This window comes from Macaca thibetana, chromosome 7, assembly GCF_024542745.1.
Source record: "Macaca thibetana thibetana isolate TM-01 chromosome 7, ASM2454274v1, whole genome shotgun sequence".
Lineage (NCBI taxonomy): Eukaryota > Metazoa > Chordata > Mammalia > Primates > Cercopithecidae > Macaca > Macaca thibetana.
In genome coordinates this window covers 134,641,278-134,660,930 of record NC_065584.1, presented here as the reverse complement: position 1 = coordinate 134,660,930, position 19,653 = coordinate 134,641,278, and the positions used below count along the sequence as shown (strand labels likewise).

The following is a 19,653-nucleotide window of genomic DNA, read 5'->3' as shown; positions in this document are numbered from 1 at the left end:
GCTATTAAGTAGAGAAAGGAGGATTATGCTCAAAGTCTGACTGATTCCCAAGGTATGTGTCTGTGACCACTATCATGTACCATCTGTCTTATGCAGCTTATTCACATGGTCTGTGGGCTCTTTTAGAATGTTTATAATTTGGTTTGTGATATTTGAATTACACAATATTGAATTATTTGTGTAATTTTCATTTTACCTTATTTCAAGCAAAAGCGTCACTATTACTTTTGGGATGTATCTGTTTCTGTAGCTTTTTCTAGTAATAGGTAGTCTGTTGAAATAAGTGTTCTGCTACTTTCTTGCCCTTTTAAAATGATGTTGGCCAAAATATAGTGTAAGCTCCATCAGTACACTGATTGTTACTGCTCATACTCTTTTCTTTTACTAGCTAAGTGGTACAATAAACATTTTTCCTGGGTAGAAAACAGCCAGAATGTAGCAGCAGATGGACTGTATTTTAAATGGAAACTAGCTGGTTGGCATGGTCCTATATATAAAGAGAAGGCAATTGTGGTAGTCCAGGGTACCATGCCATTTCACTCAGGAATTATGGTTTTAGATAGCACCTTCATGTCTCTTCATTTTGGAATGACTTGCAAAATGGAAATGATTTCCATTTGGAAGTCAGTGGAATTAACTTTCCATTAGAAAATGGAAATGACGTTAGTACCATTTTTGACATATACCACACATATTAATGGTAGTCCCATTAATATCCATTAATAGTCCCATTAATAGTCCCTTAGAATGTCTATTATAATATTTTCATTGAGAAACCAAATGATACCTCTGTCTTTTCTTGATGTTCTAGCAAATATAACAGCAGGTTGTCAGTGCTGGATGATTAAAATAGCTCATTGAATTACTATTGTTGTTCAGTGGAAAGAGATTACTTTTAGCTGGAGTTGGGGGTGGGTGTGGTGGAGGGGAATGTGTTGAGTTGTGCTCTAAAGAATGGGTAAGATTTAGATAGATTGGAACTAATTCCAACTCATACCATTTTGTGTGATTTTCATTTTGAAAGTCATTCCAAAATGAATAGACAGAAAAGTGAAAGCTTTTTTTGGGGGGGGGGGAATTGTGGATATATATTTTCTTATGAGGAAAACCACCACCATGTTGTACATTATTTATTAGTATACAGAAGCAATCACATTTTCCTGTCTTTCTACTAAGGCTTACAGGCCACTCTAGTGGATCATGGAATCTTCCTAGAGGAAGAAACATTTAAACTGAAAATTAAAGTAGGCATTAGTCAGGGAAAAGTTTGGGGAAGAACATTTTAGCAAGAGGGACATGTGAAGCTTTTGAGACAGGAAAGAACTTGACTTTTTAGGGGACCCGGAGGCCAGTGCGGCTAAACCCAGTAAGTGGAAGAGTCACTCAAGGTGACTGAAGGTGAGATTATATAGGACTTTAAAAATGATCCTTTGGCAGGTTTAGAAGAATGCTTTGGAAGGGAGTTTTGTTTGGAGTCTAATGCAGTCAACCAGGGAAGAGTTATCATAGTGATAGCGTGAATGAAGATTTGACAGAGACAGTGAGTGAATAGATTAGAGGGTTGTTTGGGATGTAGAATTAGAAGCTGTGATTGGTTAAGATGGAGGCCTTACGTCTGTAGTGTAGTTATCTGGCTCTTTAAAAATATTTTTTCATACATCTCTTATTTCGTAGCTCTAGCCTGTAGTCCTATAGCAACTTTTCTTTGCTTAGCTTTATTCTTCCTTGTGGTCTAATTATACAATACCTTGATTAAATACACATCTGTGATTACCCTTCTTTTTTGTCTTTAGAGCAACTTCTGGTAATTACTAATAAAGTGGTTTTTCCAAAGGTGTAATGCATCTGGTGCCTTTAAAATTTCCCTCCTTTCTTATGTGTCAAAATAGGGGTTCAAAAAAGAAAAACAATAAAAATAAAAAGTTCCGTCCATTCTTCCTAAAAGTGAAATTTGAACCAGATATGTTTTGCAGATTGTTTTTTGGTCTGTATAAAAAATAGGGTAATACAACTCAGTTGGCTTTAAGGGATACATACTGGGCCTCATGAGGTTGTTTTGTTTTTGCTTTTTTGTTTTTAATTTCAGGTTAAACTGCTGCCATAATACCTTTGAAAAGTTTTTTTTTTTCTTCAATGAACATAGTTTCTACTTTATTTATTTTATTTTTATTTTATTTTATTTTATTTTATTTTATTTTATTTTATTTTATTTATTTTTGAGACAGAGTCTCGCTCTGTCGCCCAGGCTGGATTGCAGTGGCGTGATCTTGGCTCGCTGCAAGCTCCGCCTCCTCCTAGGTTTGCACCATTCTCCTGCCTCAGCTTTCCGAGTAGCTGGGATTACAGGCGTGCGCCATCACGCCCAGCTAATTTTTGTATTTTTAGTAGAGATGGGGTTTCACCATCTTGGCCAGGATGGTCTCGATCTCTTGACCTCATGATCCACCCGCCTTGGCCTCCCAAAGTGCTGAGATTACAGGCATGAGCCACTGCGCCCGGCCCATAGTTTCTATTTTATTATTTAAATGTTTCTATGTAGAATTTTCAGTCTTTTAGGGCATTTCAAAGACAGTGTTCTTCCCTGTCTTATTTCATTTTTATGGCATCCAAAGTCAGAGTTCTTGTTGAACAAGAGATCTCAGATGTCTTCAAAGGTGCTGCAGATTATCTAGGCTTTCTTTAAATATTACAACTTGACTTTTGAATTAGATCAGTGAATATTTATGTTATAGTTTTTTTTTAATCCAGGGAGCTTTATGTTTTGGAATATAAATATATTTTTAAAAATCAATAATCTTTTAAGAGTTTTTAGGCTTTCTCTTTTATTCTTACATGTTTCAACATTTTACTGTTAGATTGTTCTTAAAGCTTCTGGGGGGCACTTTGTCTTACATAATTGGTTTCCTTTTAATTTTTTCTTAAATATCTTACCATAGCACAACTTAAAAAGAAAGCTTGTTAGATGAAAGGCAAGAACTCTTTTATTTTAATAATAGTCATTGCAAATAGTGCAAAGATGAAAGTTCTTGAATTGTGCCTTGTGTGTGATCTTAGAAATTTCTTACATATGATTAAGCTTTAAAATATTTACTAACTGTAGTTAGTATTCAACTCAAGTGAACATTTCTTTTTCATATGGATAGTTTTTTGAAAAAATCAAAGCAATACTTAATGTGTTTGAAAATCCTACTTAGTAGTTCTGTTGACTATATTACTATTTTATGTCCTACTTTTCATTTTGTAATTATCTTCCTGAAATTTTCTTAAGTGCTTGGTGATAAAACCTAATCATAGTTTAAGGTAAACAAAAATTACAAGAGAGCTCAAAACATAAAGATTGTTTGCATTTTGAGTGTTCTGTGGTTTGTATTGTGATCCTTGATTACTAAGTGACACAGTAACAGTCGAAGCCAGGCCTGTTGAGTACATCGTGAAAACCAGTTTCCTAGTATTTTTCCTGCCTTAAAAAAAAAAAAGCAGTTCCTATATTTATGGCTTCTCTGTCTTAGTAAATCCTGTGATCACTGATATCCATGATGCCCTACTGTGAGTTGATAGAAACTCAGCATGTTTCAGAGCAACTGTGTATCTGGATGGTAGCTCGATTTTAGTAGAGTGGTTTTATTTAATTACACTTTTTGTAAAATTACCCTTTTCGTAATTACACTTTTGTAATGTGTAAATAACACATTAAAAACCATGCCATTTAGAAATAATTTTTAATGTCATTCCTCTTTTTGAACTAGTTATAATTAATTTTTTTTATATGTAGACAGTTTTCAAACCCACAGAAAAATTGGAGGATGAACCTGTATAACTTTGACCTGTATTCACCAACTATTAACATCTTGGCATGCCTGTATGTTCTCTGACACATGCGTGCATGTACACACACACACACACACACACACACACCCCCCTTTATTTTGCCAAGTTATATGAAAGGAGGCTGGAGACATCATGATATACTTCACCTTTACTTTGGCATGTATATCTCAGGAGTAAGAATAGCCTTCTACATATCCACAGCTCCATTTTATTTTCTAAAAACATCAACATTAATCACAAAAATTATCTGATATATGGTCCATTTTCAAGTTGTCCTCCAAATGTCATTTATAGTCAGATTTAGTTCAGACATTTCCAGGAAGAACACCAGTGAATTTTGTAACCTCCCAGTGCATCACGTAAGGAGGCACATAATATCAGCCCATCCTGATAAGAACCACTTGGTGGAATTGTGACTGCCGGCTCTTTTCAGGTAGATTTTCCCCTTTGCAACTAATAGTAATCTTTGGTGGGATACTTTGAGAACATTTGAATATCCTGTTTCCCCACAAGATTTTACCAGTGCTTTTAGCACCCACTACTGATCCTCGCTTGAAGCAATTATTACGTTAGGAGTTACAATGATTTATCTTAACTTGTCTTTTTTCAATGTTAATTAGATGTCTCTATCAGGAGGACCTTTCCCATTTCCTCCTTTCTCTCCTTTTTATGAGGTATTATGATAGATTTTTTTTTTTTTTTTTTTGAGATAGAGTCTCACTCTGTCACCCAGGCTGGAGTGCAGTGTTGTGATCACTGCTCACTGCAACCTCAACCTCCCAGGCTCAAGGGATCCTCCCATCCCAGACTCCCAAATAGCTGTGACTACAGGTGTAAACCAACAAACCTGGCTAATTTTTAAATTTTTTGTAGACAGGATTTCACTGTTACTCAGGCTGGTCTTGAACTCCTGGGCTCAAGTGATCATACTGCCTCGGCCTCCTGGAGTGCTGGTATTATAGGCATGAATCAGATAGAAAGATTTTTTAAAATTCAGGCTGGGTGTGGTGGCTCACACCTGTAATCCTAGCACTTTGGGAGGCCAAGGCAGGCGGATCACGAGGTCAGGAGTTCGAGACCAGCCTTGCCAACGTGGTGAAACCCCGTCTCTACTAAAAATACAAAAAAAAAAAAAAAATTAACTGGGTGTGGTGGCATGCACCTGTAGTTCCAGTTACTCGGGAGGCTGAGGCAGAAGAATTGCTTGAACCTGGGAGGTGGGGGTTGCAGTAAGCCAAGATCGCGCCACTGCACTCTAGCCTAGTGACAGAGTGAGACTCTGTCTCAAAAAAAAAAAAAAAAAAAAAAATTCAATGGATAGTAATCCATTACTATCATTCCTTTTGATGCTTTTTTATTGAAGTGCAGTTTAATATACAGAAATGCTTATAGATTATAAGTGTGCAGTTTGAGGAATTATCACAAAGGGCTCACAGAGGATAATTGTAAACATTGTATAAACATTGCTCAGTTCATAAATGGAAGGTAGACAGTACATATTCTTTTGTGTCTGGTTTACATCACTTAGTTTTGTTTTTTTGTCAGTTTCACCCATGTTTTGCATACAGTCAAATTGCTGTGTTTGAGTCTACCATTGTTTATTTATTATCAAAGAATATCTGGGTTGTTTGTAGTTTTTTACTAGTATGAATAAAGCTACCATGTACTTCTACATGTCTTTTGGGATCAGTAGTGGGTGTAGGATTGCCTGTGAGAAAGGATTTTGGCAGTATTAACTTGCAATTTCTCTACCCAGACAAGGACACAGGTGCTGCTTTTGCCGCCAGAATCCTCTCTAAGGCTCTCATAAATTATTAAGAGCGTATTTGGGGATTTTATTTGTGGAAATGTTAATATATTATACTATTTACTATCACATAGTACCACATCTGTATACCACTTATTATCAAGGCAAATCCTTGCTCACTTAATCCAAAAAGAGAATACTCTTTATTCTGTATGTCAACTCATATATAAATGTAAATGGAGTATAATCATATTCAAATTCATCTTATGAATTGTGGATTTTTTTTTGTTTTGTTTTGAGACAGGGTCTTGTTCTGTTGCCTATTCTAGAGGGCAGTGGCATGATCTTTTCTCACTGCAACCTCTGCCTCCCGGGTTCAGACAATTCTCCTGCCTCAACCTCCTGAGTAGCTGGGATTATAGGCATTCACCACCAGTCCCTGCTAATTTTGTATTTTTAGTAGAGACGGGATTTTGCCATGTTGGCCAGGCTAGTCTCAAACTCCTGACCTCAAGTGATCCTCCCGCCTCGGCCTCTCAAAGTGCTGGGATTACAGGCCTGAGCCACCAGCACCCGACTGGATTGTGAGGTTTTATGAAACAGATACAACCTTCGTCATGATATTAGATCTTCTAAATTTTATACCTCATACAACCAAATGAAGAGAAATTGTTTAACCACTCACATGTGAAGATAGTTGAAACTTATGTATTGTAAATTACGAGAGACTTGTAATCAACTGGTTGCATAGATATTTCCAACACCACTGGAGACTGAGTTTTAAAACCATGTACAAATTTTCCTGGGTAAGAAAGAAGCAGGGGACCAGGTGTGGTGGCTCATGTTTGTAATTCTCAGCACTTTGGGAGGTCAAGGCAGGAGGCTTGCTTGAGGCCATGAGTTTGAGACCAGCCTGGCCAACATAGCAACACCTCATCCCTACAAAAATAAAACTAGTCAGGGATGGTGGTACATACCTGCAGTCTCATCTACTTGGGAGGCTGTCAAGAGGATCACTTGAGTGCAGGAGTTAAGGATGCCATGAGCCATGATTGCACCACTACGCTCCAGCCTGGGCATCAGAGTGAGACCCTGTCTCTATTTAAAAAAAGAAAAGAAAGAAGCAGAGAAAGCAAAAGTAGCAGACAAAGCAATAATAGGTTTCTATTCATACTGTTACATATGTTTGCTGAGTTTTCATTTTTTTTTTCCAGTAGTGGCCACGGAGGAAGTAGTTACTGCAGAATCTGTGGATGGTGCCATTCAGCAAGTAGTTAGTTCAGGGGGTCAGCAAGTCATCACAATAGTTACAGATGGAATTCAGCTTGGAAATTTGCACTCTATTCCAACCAGTGGAATTGGTCAACCCATCATTGTGACCATGCCAGATGGACAACAAGGTTAGTAGTAGACATTTTTATAAAGTTTGTGTTTGTTTTTATTTTATTTTTATTTTCTTTAAGTCTTCTCTGCAGTCCAAAGAGATTGTGTTTATTTTTAATTCTCAGGAAATTATGATATGTGTTCCAAAGAATTTATTTTTGCCTTGAGTTATATTTGTATAACCCTTTGCAGGACACCTAATTACCTAATTTTATTTGCTTAGGCTAATTAAAATTAAAATTAGCTTGCTTTCTCTGAGTATATACTAGGTGGAAAGAGAAATTGGCCCTAAAGTATTCTGGTTGAAAAATGAGCTTAAATGTCACCACAAATAATACCTGAAATAAATAATTCAAATCAGCATTGGACAATAGTTTCCTAGATCATTTAATGCAATTGGAATACCATGTGAGCTTTTAAAAATATCACATAAGAAAAAGCTACTTAAAAAGAATTTGGAGCCTGGGCAACATGGTGAGACCCCATGTCTAAAAAAATTATAAAAAATTAGCTAGGCATGGTGACATTTACTGATAGTCCCAGCTACTTGGGAGCTCGGAGTGGCAGAATTGCTAGAGCCCAGGAGGTTGAAGCTGCAGTGAGCCATTATCGTGCCACTGCATTCCAGCCTGGGGAACAGAGAGAAACTCTTTCTCAGAAAAAGAAAAAGAAAAAAAAAAAGGTGGACTTAGGACTTGTAGTAGGAATATGGTAACAAATTTTAGCAGCTTTATTGTGAATTCTAACATTTTTCTCCTTTTGGAAACCACAAAGGCTAACAAGATGAAACAAAAGCCTCAACTACATTTTCAGTAAAACTAAAAGGCTGAGAAAACCTCAGAATTCCACATTTTTAAGTGCTGCCAAAAGCATCTGAAGCCATTACAGCCAGAGGGCAAGAGGACTCTCACGGAAATCCACACTGGTGCATCAAGGAAAGAAAAGGGGTTAAGCTCAGCAATAAAGATAAACATGCTTTCTCAGCAGTATAGGGCCCCAGACTCAGTAGGAAGTGCTGAATGCAGGACTAAGATAGAATAGGGCATGAATACTGAGGCAGAGAGAGAAGCTGCAGAAAGTATCTAACTAAGCATTGCCCTGTACCTTGTCTCCCCCTAAAAATAGTGTCCACACATAATCTTGGAGAAAATGACTAGGGCTGGTATGGTGGCTTAAGCCCATAATCCCAGCACTTTGGAATGCTAAGGTGGGAGGATTGCTTGAGGCCAGGAGTTCAAGACCAGCCTTAGCAACACAATGATACTTGTCTCTACAAAAGTAGAAACAACGAAATTAGCCAGGTATGGTAGTGTGAACCTGTAGTCCCAGCTACTTGGAAGGCCGAGGCAGGAGGATCGCTTGGGCCCAGGAGTTTGAGGCTGCAGTGAACTATGATTGCACCATTGCACTCCAGTGTGGATGACAGAGCGAGACCCTGTCTCCAAGAAAATAAAGAAGAAAAGAAAATGAGTAGGATTGTAGAGCGTGTGCCTTTCATGGCCAGTGAAGGGCAGGGCTAGAGGTAGAACTTCACCTAAACCAGGTTTGGTTTTGAGTGGCAGAGGAGGCATGACACTGAACAGAGACCAGATTTGGAGAAAGGAGTTTGTTGCTGTAACAGTAGAAGAGGGAACACTTGGCCTGTAAAGCCTGGGAGGCCATTCTGTCCCACTCTGCTGAAATCTTCTGCTAATAGCTGGTCTGAAATTGGATTAGGGTCAGATGCTTTCACAAAGCGTTAAAGAACTAATTCTAATTTTTAGAAAAGAAGAAAGCTTTAAAAATATTTGTATCAAGCAGACGAAACATTGTTTCCAAAACCTGTATCATTATGCAGACTAATGATTTCTCACAGCTCTGAAGGCTAGAAGTGCCAGGTCAAGGTCTTGGGGCAGGTTTGGTTTCTTCTGAGGCTGCTCTCCTTGATTTGCAGATGGCCATCTTCTGGCCTGTCCTCACATGGTCTACCTCAGTTTGTTTGTGTTATCTGTGTCCTAATCTCCTCTTCCTGTAAGGACACCAGTAGTACTGGATTAGGGCCCATCTCATTTTACCTTAATTATCTGTTTAAGGACCCTGTCTCCAAATAGAGTCACACTCTGAGGTACTGGGGGTTAGGACTTCAACATGTGAATTTGGGGAGTGGGAGTACCATTCAGCCCATAACAAAGATCACGTTTTTTTCTGTAATTAGCCAAATTGATTCTAAAGTTTATGTTGATGGGGCAGAGGGAAGAAGAATAAGGAAAACTCTGGAAAAGAATAGCAATGAGAGAGTTCTACTGAATATTTTAAAAAAATAAACCTTTAAAGCCTTCCTGAATAAAAAATATATAGTTAACATGTGAATTATATAGACTGTACAGTCTAATAGATATAAATTCTCATTTTTTTCCAAGTTACTTTATAAATGTCATGAATAAAAAAGAAAACTCGAATTCTCAGTATCTCTAATGTTTTAAATTACATTGTACTAAATAAATATTAGTTTTACTATTTTAAAATTTTTATTTACATTTATAGCTGTCACTAAGAGGTTTTTTCATGTTTTGGCAAAAAATTTTAAAGGCCATGGAACAATTATAATTTTCCCCATTGTGATTATTAGGATGGCTTCAGGTGATTTCAGCTTGCACAGTCGTTTTTATGTTCCTGTACTGCTGTGCAAAGCAAGGACAACCTCTCTATATAATTACATTTATATAAAGAGCTACTAAAAACTGAGAAAAAGCCCAACAGTCCAATACAAAAACAAGCAATGTTTATGAACTCTCAGTGCTCATAATGGAATATCCACTTAGTGGATATTAAGAAGCTAAATAAACAGAAGCTCTCTATGTAATGATGTAAGATACTGTAAGTATCTGGAGTGACAAAAGCAGATGCAGAACAATATCTGTTGTATATATGCTACCTTTTACGTAAGAAAGGAAAATGAGAATGTATACTAATTTTTAAACCAATTAATATAAGGATAATACATAATAATTAATAAAATGATTATCTGTTATCGGGGTGGGCATGAAGCCTCTCAAAATATGCTTGTTAAATATTTTGATGTTTGAGTCATGAATGAATATATTATCTATATAATTTAAAAAATATATGTAGGTACAGTAAAAAAGCAAGAAGGTAATAAAGAAGACATATATGGATAGTCTCATAAAAAGCAGATCGATGATTTGGAATTATTGTTTTGGAATGTACTTATTTTAGATGAGTAGCATCAACAGTGTCAAGACTAGTTTTATTTCTAATAAATCTCTCTGAAAATGAAGTAATACATAATTTTTTTTTCATTTTAGTATTAACAGTACCAGCAACAGACATTGCTGAAGAAACTGTTATAAGTGAAGAACCACCAGCTAAGAGACAATGTATCGAAATAATTGAAAACCGGGTGGAATCTGCAGAAATAGAAGTAAGGAGTCTTTTACCCGGTGTGCTTTGCCGCAGTCATCCAAAATAAATTCAATTTTTTTTGTCTTTTATATTTATTACTGACAGTATTGTTTTGATACAGAATGAAAGTGCGTAGTATTTTCATTTTGTTTATTTTTGCCTTATACATATAGCAAGCCCTCAATAAATAAATATTGAATGAATGAATGAGTGAGTGAAGAATTTGTTTTATAATAGTCTGTCATCTTGACAACACTGGAATGTCTTTGGTTCTTGCACTTCATCCTTTATATTTTAAACTTACACACACCATTCTTACAAGTCACTAAGGAAAATACCAGTATATATTGGCTAAATTTTTTTTTTCATTCAAAACTGAAGCTAAAATACCTAATTGGGCTAGGGGGTCCTCTTAAAGAAGGTCGATGTTTGTCAAATGGGTTATTTTTTAAAAGCAGTAGATAATTGCTTCTTTCAAGGAAAGTAAATGAATTTAGACTAGCTGTTCATAGGATTCAACTTTTTTTCCCCTCCCCCAGAGTAATTTGTAAGTGTAAACCAGTTTGTAGGTGTAACCAAACCATAGTTGCTTCACAGGTTTTTTTCTTGACTGACTGTAAATAAAATTTTGCTCCATGAACTTGATAATAAATTATATCAAATGAAAACAAGGTTATTCTTGAATAACTTTGAAAGAACAACTGCAACCACTGAACTTGAAATCAGATGAGTTGAGTTTGAATCCCACCTCTTGTACTGTTAGCATTGAGGCAAGGAATCTTATCTTTCTGAGTTGCAGTTTTATTGTGTTCCAAACTGGAATTTAGAATAATAATGTCTCCATTTTTGGGTTTTTATGAGAATTGAAAAAGTCAGCATAGTCATACAATATTTATATCTGATATGTGTTTGTAGTAAATTTGGTGAATATTTAGTAATTTTTTGTAAAGGTTCTTGTTATAGAAAGGAAATTTTTAAAATAAGCCACTAAAAGGTAACATAAGTCAAACTAAAGACAATGAGAAAATACCCTTTCTAAATTCATGTAAATATAAGACTGGTACATCTTTGGCCACACCACAAATATATTATTGAGTTTAAAAGAATCTGATTAATGGTTTAACCAGAATATTTGGTAAAATTATGACTTTAAATATTGATGTTGGGTTGTTTTATTTCTTCAGGATTTAAAGTGATGTGTAGGATGTTAAAGTTTTTATTCACAAACTAACAATTTTTCCATTGAATGGTATCAGTATACTTATTATTTAATACTTTTTGTTGTTTTTCTGATATGTCAGATGATCTTTTTCAGACACATAAGGTAAAAAAATGTACTTCGCTTTAACTCTTTAATAAAGTATTATTTTAAAATTACTTGAATTTTTTATTAAATGTAAGCTTATTTAATTCAACAGATTATATTTTTAAACAATGAATGTGCAGCCTGTACCTTTATTTACCTAATGACCAGGGAGCATTGCTGTTTCCCTCAAAGTTTAGCCTGATTTCTTTCTTACAGTCTTTGAGAGACCAGGGAAAATAACTGCAAATAACAGGGAAGTATGAATTGAGAGGTGTATAAAATAACTAGGGCCCAGGAGATGGAGCTTTAGGGAGATTCGGTTTCAGCTTGGTGTGAAGAACAGTGGTTTTCGTTTGCTTGCTTTGTTTTGATTTTAGTAAAGAGAGCTTTCTGGTAATGGAAATCTTGTTCTCCATCACTGGAAATGTTCAAGCCAAGCTTGCCTGACCTCTTAGGGCTATTTCAGAGAAACCTGGAAGCATACAGTGAGTATACAGGTAGTGGTAGGCTGGAGATATAGAATGAAGAGATGACCGCCAATGTTTTCACCAAACCAGGTAATCATTTCCTTATAATACGTGAAGTTGTTATTTTGAATTTATTTTCTTAGGTGGCCAATGGGGTTATCTTGGGGGGAGACTTTTATACTCCTGAGGGACAGCTTGGCCATTAACTGAAAAAGTTTCTCTAAAGCAGCGTCAGAAGACATATTTGGTTGTCATGACTAGTGGCATTCCACTGACATGTAATGGATAGAGGCTGGGTAGACATCCTACAATGCACAAGATAGCCTCCCACAATAAAGAATTGTGTGGCCCAAAAATATCAATGATGCTGAGATTGAGAAACTTAAAGAAATTTGGCCAGGCGCGGTGGCTCACGCCTGTAATCCCAGCACTTTGGGAGGCCGAGGCGGGCGGATCACAAGGTCAGGAGATCGAGACCACGGTGAAACCCCGTCTCTACTAAAAATACAAAAAATTAGCCGGGCGCGGTGGCGGGCGCCTGTAGTCCCAGCTACTCAGGAGGCTGAGGCAGGAGAATGGCGTAAACCTAGGAGGCGGAGCTTGCAGTGAGCCGAGATCGCGCCACTGCACTCCAGCCTGGGCGACAGAGCGAGACTCCGTCTCAAAAAAAAAAAAAAAAAATTAAAAATTAACTCTATACAAAATCTAATGTTTGGGTTTTCTCCATGTATCTGTGACTGCAATGCCCAGAGTGACTCTCCATAAAGAAGGTGCTAAGAATTGGCCAGGGGCAGTGGCTCACGCTTGTAATCCCAGCACTTTGGGAGGCCAAGGTGGGTGGATCACCTGAGGTCAGGAGTTCGAGACCAGCCTGGCCAACATGGCAAAACCCCACCTCTACTAAAAAATACGCCTGTAGTCCCAGCTACTCGGGAGGCTGAGGCGAGACAGTCGCTTGAACCTGGGAGACGGAGGTTGCAGTGAGCCAAGATTACGCCATTGCACTCCAGCCTGGATGACAGAGTGAGACAAAAGAAAAAATAATAATACAATAAGGTGCTAAGAATTTATGTTTACAGTTTCCCAACTAACAATGGAGAGGTTTTCCAAGAGTCTCTGGAAAAATTACTTTAAACTGTAGAAAGTGTATTGTACATTTTGTGGGCTTTACATCTGCATATAGCAATATAGGAAATAAAATAGGTTTGTTTTTTGGAGAGAAAGGTGTGAATAAGACACCAAATTGCAATAATGTATATAATTTTATCTTCCATTTATTACTGCATTGAATATATTTTCCGGAAGAGTGTTATTTACAGATTTCCAAAAATAAATGTTAGACTATTCTGAATTGAAATTAATCTTTGTACATGTGTAAGAAATATATTTAGTGTATTAGGAGTAACAGATTTTGTCTATTACTTTATTGTGTGACTTCAGGAAATACCTTTACATTTTCTTTCCCATGGAGGTTAAAGATAAATATGTTTATTAGTAAATTTTATTTTATTTAATTTTTTTAGAAAGAGTCTCACTCTGTTGCCCAGGCTGGAGTGCAGTGCTGCGATCTCGGCTCACTGCAACCTCCGCCTCCCAGGTTCAAGCGATTCTCCTGCCTCAGTCTCCTAAGTAGCTGGGATTACAGGTGCATACCACCATGCCCGGCTAATTTTTGTATTTTTGGTAGAGATGGGGTTTCACTGTGTTGGCCAGACTGATCTTGAACTCCTGACCTCAGGCGATACGCCCGCTTCAGCCTCCCAAAGTGCTGGGATTATAGGCGCGAGTCACTGCTCATGTCTGTAAATTTTATTTTTAATGAAATATTTGTGTCCTTTAACTGGTAGTAGATTTGAGATCCTTAGTGCTCTCTAAAAAACTGATTTCTGTAAACTTTATAAAATGTTTTATTTGATGCAAAGTTTTTCAATCTGTTTTTTTTTTTTTTTTTTAATGGCTATCTTTCCTGATCTGCCACAATTTAAAAATGTTTATAGTCACATCTCTCTCTGGTTTTTTTTTTTTTTTTTCTTTTTTCTTTTTTAAGGCAGGGTCTCGCTTTGTCACCCAGGCAGAAGTGCAGTGGTGCAGTCATGGCTCACTGCAACCTCAAACTCCGGGGCTCAAGCAAGCTTCCCGCCTCAGCCTCCCAAGTAGCTGGGACCACTATACCTGGCTAGGCTTTTTTTTCTTTTTGTAGAGAGGGTGTCTTGCTATGTTGCCCAGGCTGGTCTTGGACTCCTGGCCTCAAGTGATCCTTCCACCTCCGCCTCCTGAAGAACTGAGATTACTGAGATTACTGGCATAAGTCACCATATCCAGGTCATTTCTCTCTCTTTTTTAAAATTAATGTTTTTATGTATGTTTTTATTTATTTTTTGAGACAGGGTCTCACTGTGTTGCCTAGGCTGGAGTGCAGTGGTGCATTTACAGCTCACTGCAGCCTTGACCTCCCTGGGCTCAAGCAATCCTCCCACCTCACAGCCTCTTGAGTAGCTGGGACTACAGGCATACACCACCATGCCTGGCCAATTTTTGTATTTTTTTGTAGAGATAAGGTTTTGCGGCCAGGCATGGTGGTTCATGCCTGTAATCCCAGCACTTCGGGAGACTGAAGTGCGAGGATCTCTTGAGGTCAGGAGTTCGAGATGAGGCTTTGCCCTGTTGCCCAGGCTAGTCTCTTACTCCTAGGCTCAAGCAATCCTCCTGCCTTGGCCTTCCAAAGTACTAGGATTTCAGGCATGAGCCACTGCATGCCCAGCACCCAGTCCATATCTCTTTTTTCTAAGGCTGGAGAAGGCAAAGTTTTTTCATAAATGGCCAGGTACCAAATATTTTCGGCTCTGTGGACCCTACAGTCTCTTTGTCAACTACTCAGTTCTGCCATTGTAGTGAAAGCAGCCATAGACAATTTGAAAATGGGTGGGTGTGGATATATTTCAATAAAACTTTATTAAAACAAAATCATAGTTGTCATGTTTGGCCCAGGGCAGTTAGAAAATTGACGTTTACACACAAGCAAACGGCTCACATATCCTGCCCAGTTTATCTCTTTTAAAAAACATTTAGGCCAGGCGCAGTGGCTCATGCCTGTAATCCCAGTGTTTTGGAAGGCCAAGGCAGGCGGATCACGAGGTCAGGAGATCAAGACCATCCTGGCTAACATGGTGAAACCCCGTCTCTACTAAAAATACAAAAAATTAGCCGGGCGTGATGGCGGGTACCTGTAGTCCCAGCTACTCGGGAGGTTGAGGCAGGAGAATGGTGTGAACCCGGGAGGTGGAGGTTGCAGTGAGCCGAGATCATACCACTGTACTCCAGCCTGAGCGAGACTCCGTCTCAAAAAAAAAAAAAAAAGTATAGTGTTAATTATACTTTCAATCTTAAAGATTAAATGTATTCAGCATGCAGTGCTAATGATCTTTGTCTTCTAGGTTTTATAGAATTAGCCAAAAAATGCTGTGAAAATGAGTTTTTTATTTCACCTAGTAGGCAGAAGGGAGCTATCTTTTCATTTTTATTAAGATAAATTGTACTTCTGGAAGTTAAAATATGCAATATGGAAAATAGGGTTAGGCTCTTTTCACTGTTAGACTACCTCACTCGGTTTGCTTTCATCTTTGCAATAATTGTGAATCCTTTCCTGACTCTAAATGTTAATAAATAGGTAATACTAGAAGATGCTTTAGAGTTAACCTCTTCCAATATTTCCTGCTAAATCAAGGTAAATTTTTACCCATGTTCGAAACTTTGGCTACCAAAGGATTGGTGTTATTTTTCACATACATGTAAGTTTGTGTTTGTTTTTTTCTTTTTTCTTGTTTTTTGAGACAAGGTCTTGCTCTGTCACCCAGGCCAGAGTGCAGTGGAGTTGCTCAATGCAACCTCAACCTCCTGGGCTCAAGTGATTCTCCTGCCTCAGCTTCCCAAGTAGCTGGGACGATAGGCGCATGCCACCATGCCTGGCTAAATTTTGTATTTTTTTGTAGGGGTTTTGCCATGTTGCCCAGGCTTGTCTCGAACTCCTGGGCTTAAGTGGTCCGCCTGCCTTGGCCTCTCAACGTGCTGGCTTTACAGGTGTGAGTCACTGTGCCCGGCCACACGTAACATTTTAAAACACATGCATGGCTGTGGACACTCCTGCCAGAGCTGTGGTCTAGCTCCTGGGAAGTAACATCCAACCTTCCACCCCTCACCCCTTCCATTGGTGTCCTTAAAGTCCTGCAGTCCGTAGCCAGGGTACTGGCATTGATTGCTTACCTTGGACTCATCCCAGGGTGTCTTTTCTGACTTGTTCCTATCTTGGCTGGAGTTAGGATAAGAGGAGGGAAGAAGAAGTGTTGGGAGGCGGCAGGATAGGGCCTGGGCATTGCTTAAACTGGAGGTAAGGGGCATTCCTTTCTTCTACTTGTACATTTTGTGTAATTGGATTCCAAATGAATCACTCTCACATCTGGTGGGCCCATGAGAAAAAGAAATGTTGGATCTCGCTTCATTCCCATTGTGGGGAAGGAAGTGGAATCACAGAAAGGCAGGGGGATTATACATGCTCCTGCTTGTGGACCAACCGTGTGAATAGTGAAGGTGAGGAATCCTTTGGTGTTGGCAATGGACAAGAGTCAAGGAGGCAGAGGATACACAGAATAGGATATAGAGAAAGAGAACCTCATACTGTTCCTCCCCAGCAGTCGGCCAACCACTTACCTTTAGTTCCCTCTGACCAATTATCTTGTCCACTGCGGACCCATCATTCTTGTGACAGTCTGAACCCTGGCCTTCACCCTACTCAGAGGTCCTGGGCATCTGTGATGAGGTTGCTTCATTCCTAAGACCATGGAAACTAACCTTGGGCTTTGGTCTGTGGAGGCTGAGCTTTTTGTCCTTGTGCTTGCTTAGAGGTGTGGGAATGGGTTCGTTGAAATGTTTTTCCTTGTTTTTCCTGCAATAACTGAATAGGGGCAGAGTGAGGAGGAAGAGGAGAAAGAAGACCGTTTTCATTGGATTGGATTTGTGTTTCACCTCTCAGTTTGCTGAGGAGTTTAATACATACATTTTATACCTATGTAATTTAATCATTGATAATTTCGTATTTTATTGGTTTATGAAACAGTATAATTTAGGAAATACTGATCTTGATCAGCACTCTTCATTTTAAAGGTGAATTATCTTGCTTGCTATTGTAAATGAAAAATAGTTTTAAAAGCAGTAATGTTAGAACCCTATAAATCTAACTCCTTAGTATGTGACCTTGGGAGAGCTACATCATCCCTGAGCATCATTTTTCTCATCTGTAACTTGTGCATAATATCTGTCTCAGAAGCTTATTGTTGGAAATCACCCTGTTTACTCATATAGTGGGTGCTCAGTAAAATTGTTTTATAATTATTACCTTTAGGTAAGAGCACAACAAATGGAAATATAAAGAGGTGTGGTTGTGTATTTCCCTCTTAAAAACTCTTTGTTAGTTTTTGTAGTACGTATAAAAGTACAGGTGCCCACTTTGGAGTCTTTCTGTTAGTCTTATTTCTAAATAGGAAAATAATTTCCTTGCGTTCGGAAACTGATCCATATCTCATAATGTGGAGCACAAAATTAGGGACTTAAATATTAGTGAATTGATTGAAAAGGCAAGATGTCTAGGAAATTTCAGTACGTGGCTACTTTTAGCTACTACAGTTTTTTTTTTTTTTTTTAATTTGAAGGATGCATGCCTATATGTATTAAAAATGTATTTTTGCCAAAATTAAAAAAAACCTATTCTTTTAATTAGGAGAGAGAAGCTCTTCAGAAACAGCTGGATGAAGCAAATCGAGAAGCACAAAAATATCGACAGCAGCTCCTAAAGAAAGAACAGGAAGCAGAGGCCTACAGACAGAAGTTGGAAGCTATGACTCGTCTTCAGACTAATAAAGAAGCTGTTTAATTGAAACGAACATGTAGTTTGATTTTACTTTTGGTCAAGAAAGAATACAGTCTTGAACTGTACACAACAAAGGTACAGCCATGGGAATACAGAATGATAGAAGAGACTACAGATTGATAATTGGACTTAAGCCATGAGCTCTGAATTCTTGTAACATAAAACTTTACTTTAGAAGTTGTGAAATGTATTTAAAACTGAATTCTGTAAATAGTTTTTGTTTTTTTTTTTTACAGTTCCAAATGAGTTGATAAAGATTGTTGAAGAGATCCAAAACCACAATAAGCCACTGTTTTTGTGAATTCTTTTTGATTTTAGTACAAACCTTAATTTCTCAGAAACAGAACAGTTTTAAGGGTGATCGTTGCTGGTTAGAGCAAATGTTGTGTAATAATTATGGTGGACTGATGCTGGAATTACTCCTATAGGTATAAACCTCTATACAGAGAGAAGATTTCTCCCAGGAAATCTTTGTACAGCTTTAAGTTGTGTCAGATTCTCTGAAAACATTTTTTAGAAAGCAAAATTTTTATATTTGTTCAATTTCAGCTATACCCAAGTAGATTTACATGTATATGAAGCAAATATTTTTTAAAATTTCTGTTTGTACATATTCTGCATGTTTTATAATTTCAAAATGCATCACTTACATAGGTATTTCTCCCACAGAAATGATGAAAGTGACCAGGAAAAAAAAAAACAAAAACCCCTTTACTCTATAGGTCATTGAAACTAAGTAAGCTAGCAGCTGGTTTTATTGGAATGACAATGTTCTCGGAAGGAGCAGCCTACAAGATAACTTGAATTTGCCAATTCTGCAAAATCTGTGCTTTTTCGAAAATTTAATAGTGGGGACGTGAAACTGTATTCTGTGCCTTCCATCATGATTTCCACATGAAAGCACTTTAAGGCACTGGATTTTAAGATAATGTTTTTGGAAAACTCTATATGAGTTTCTGAAATATTTTATGGACTTATTTCTCCCCAGGAAATTATTCTTATGGAAAAAAATTGCTTTTGTATGTAGAACAGGAACTTTTTGTACTACAGTGATGCAATAGACATGTCTGATGTAACTTCTGCTTTTCCCTTTGAAAGCTCAGTGTCTGTGCTGTGGCTTGCCCTCATCACAGTATTGTTGAATTCCACAATGTATGGACATCAAACACTGGCAGACTGTTCACTTCTTCTTTTTTTTTTTGGTAAAACATTACTTCAAACCCCTTTTTCTTGCTTTATTTTTCAATGTTTTATTGCTTTATGAACTGTTTAACCCTAACATCCCTCTAGGTTATCTATACTGTATAAAAGAGCAATTACCCTTAAAACTGTACTCTGGCCTACTTTTCTATTTTGCAATTAAATATCTTTTTCACATATGTTCATTGTAGACTTATGTTTTTATCACATCTCATTAACACATTAAAAATGTTATCCTACTGCATATTTGAGCTACCATATGAAAATATTTTATACTCTCCACAGTGTGACGTTAAAATTCCTGAGGTAGCTCTTGAGAATTTGTTAACTCTCTCACTGGAATTACCAGTTTATTTGTTAATGTAATAAAGGGATCTGTGGTCTGCCCGCCTGATGGTTA

At 37.6% G+C, this 19,653-nt stretch overlaps 1 protein-coding gene across 11 annotated transcripts in view; it reads left to right on the top strand.

Moving 5' to 3' along the window:
- Nucleotides 1-19,432, top strand: part of GABPB1 (GA binding protein transcription factor subunit beta 1) — a 77,150-nt gene extending 57,718 nt beyond the window's left edge. For 8 of the 11 annotated variants that reach the window (XM_050797194.1, XM_050797187.1, XM_050797195.1 and 5 more), the window contains 3 exons: nucleotides 6,790-6,975; nucleotides 10,264-10,379; nucleotides 17,904-19,432. In XM_050797194.1, the coding sequence (XP_050653151.1) occupies nucleotides 6,790-6,975; nucleotides 10,264-10,379; nucleotides 17,904-18,056 (455 nt within the window). In that variant the 3' untranslated portion in view covers nucleotides 18,057-19,432. The remainder of the gene's footprint in view (nucleotides 1-6,789; nucleotides 6,976-10,263; nucleotides 10,380-17,903) is intronic. The other 3 variants (XM_050797196.1, XM_050797193.1, XM_050797186.1) reach the window with 1 other exon arrangement.
- The last annotated feature ends 221 nt before the right edge of the window (nucleotides 19,433-19,653 follow it).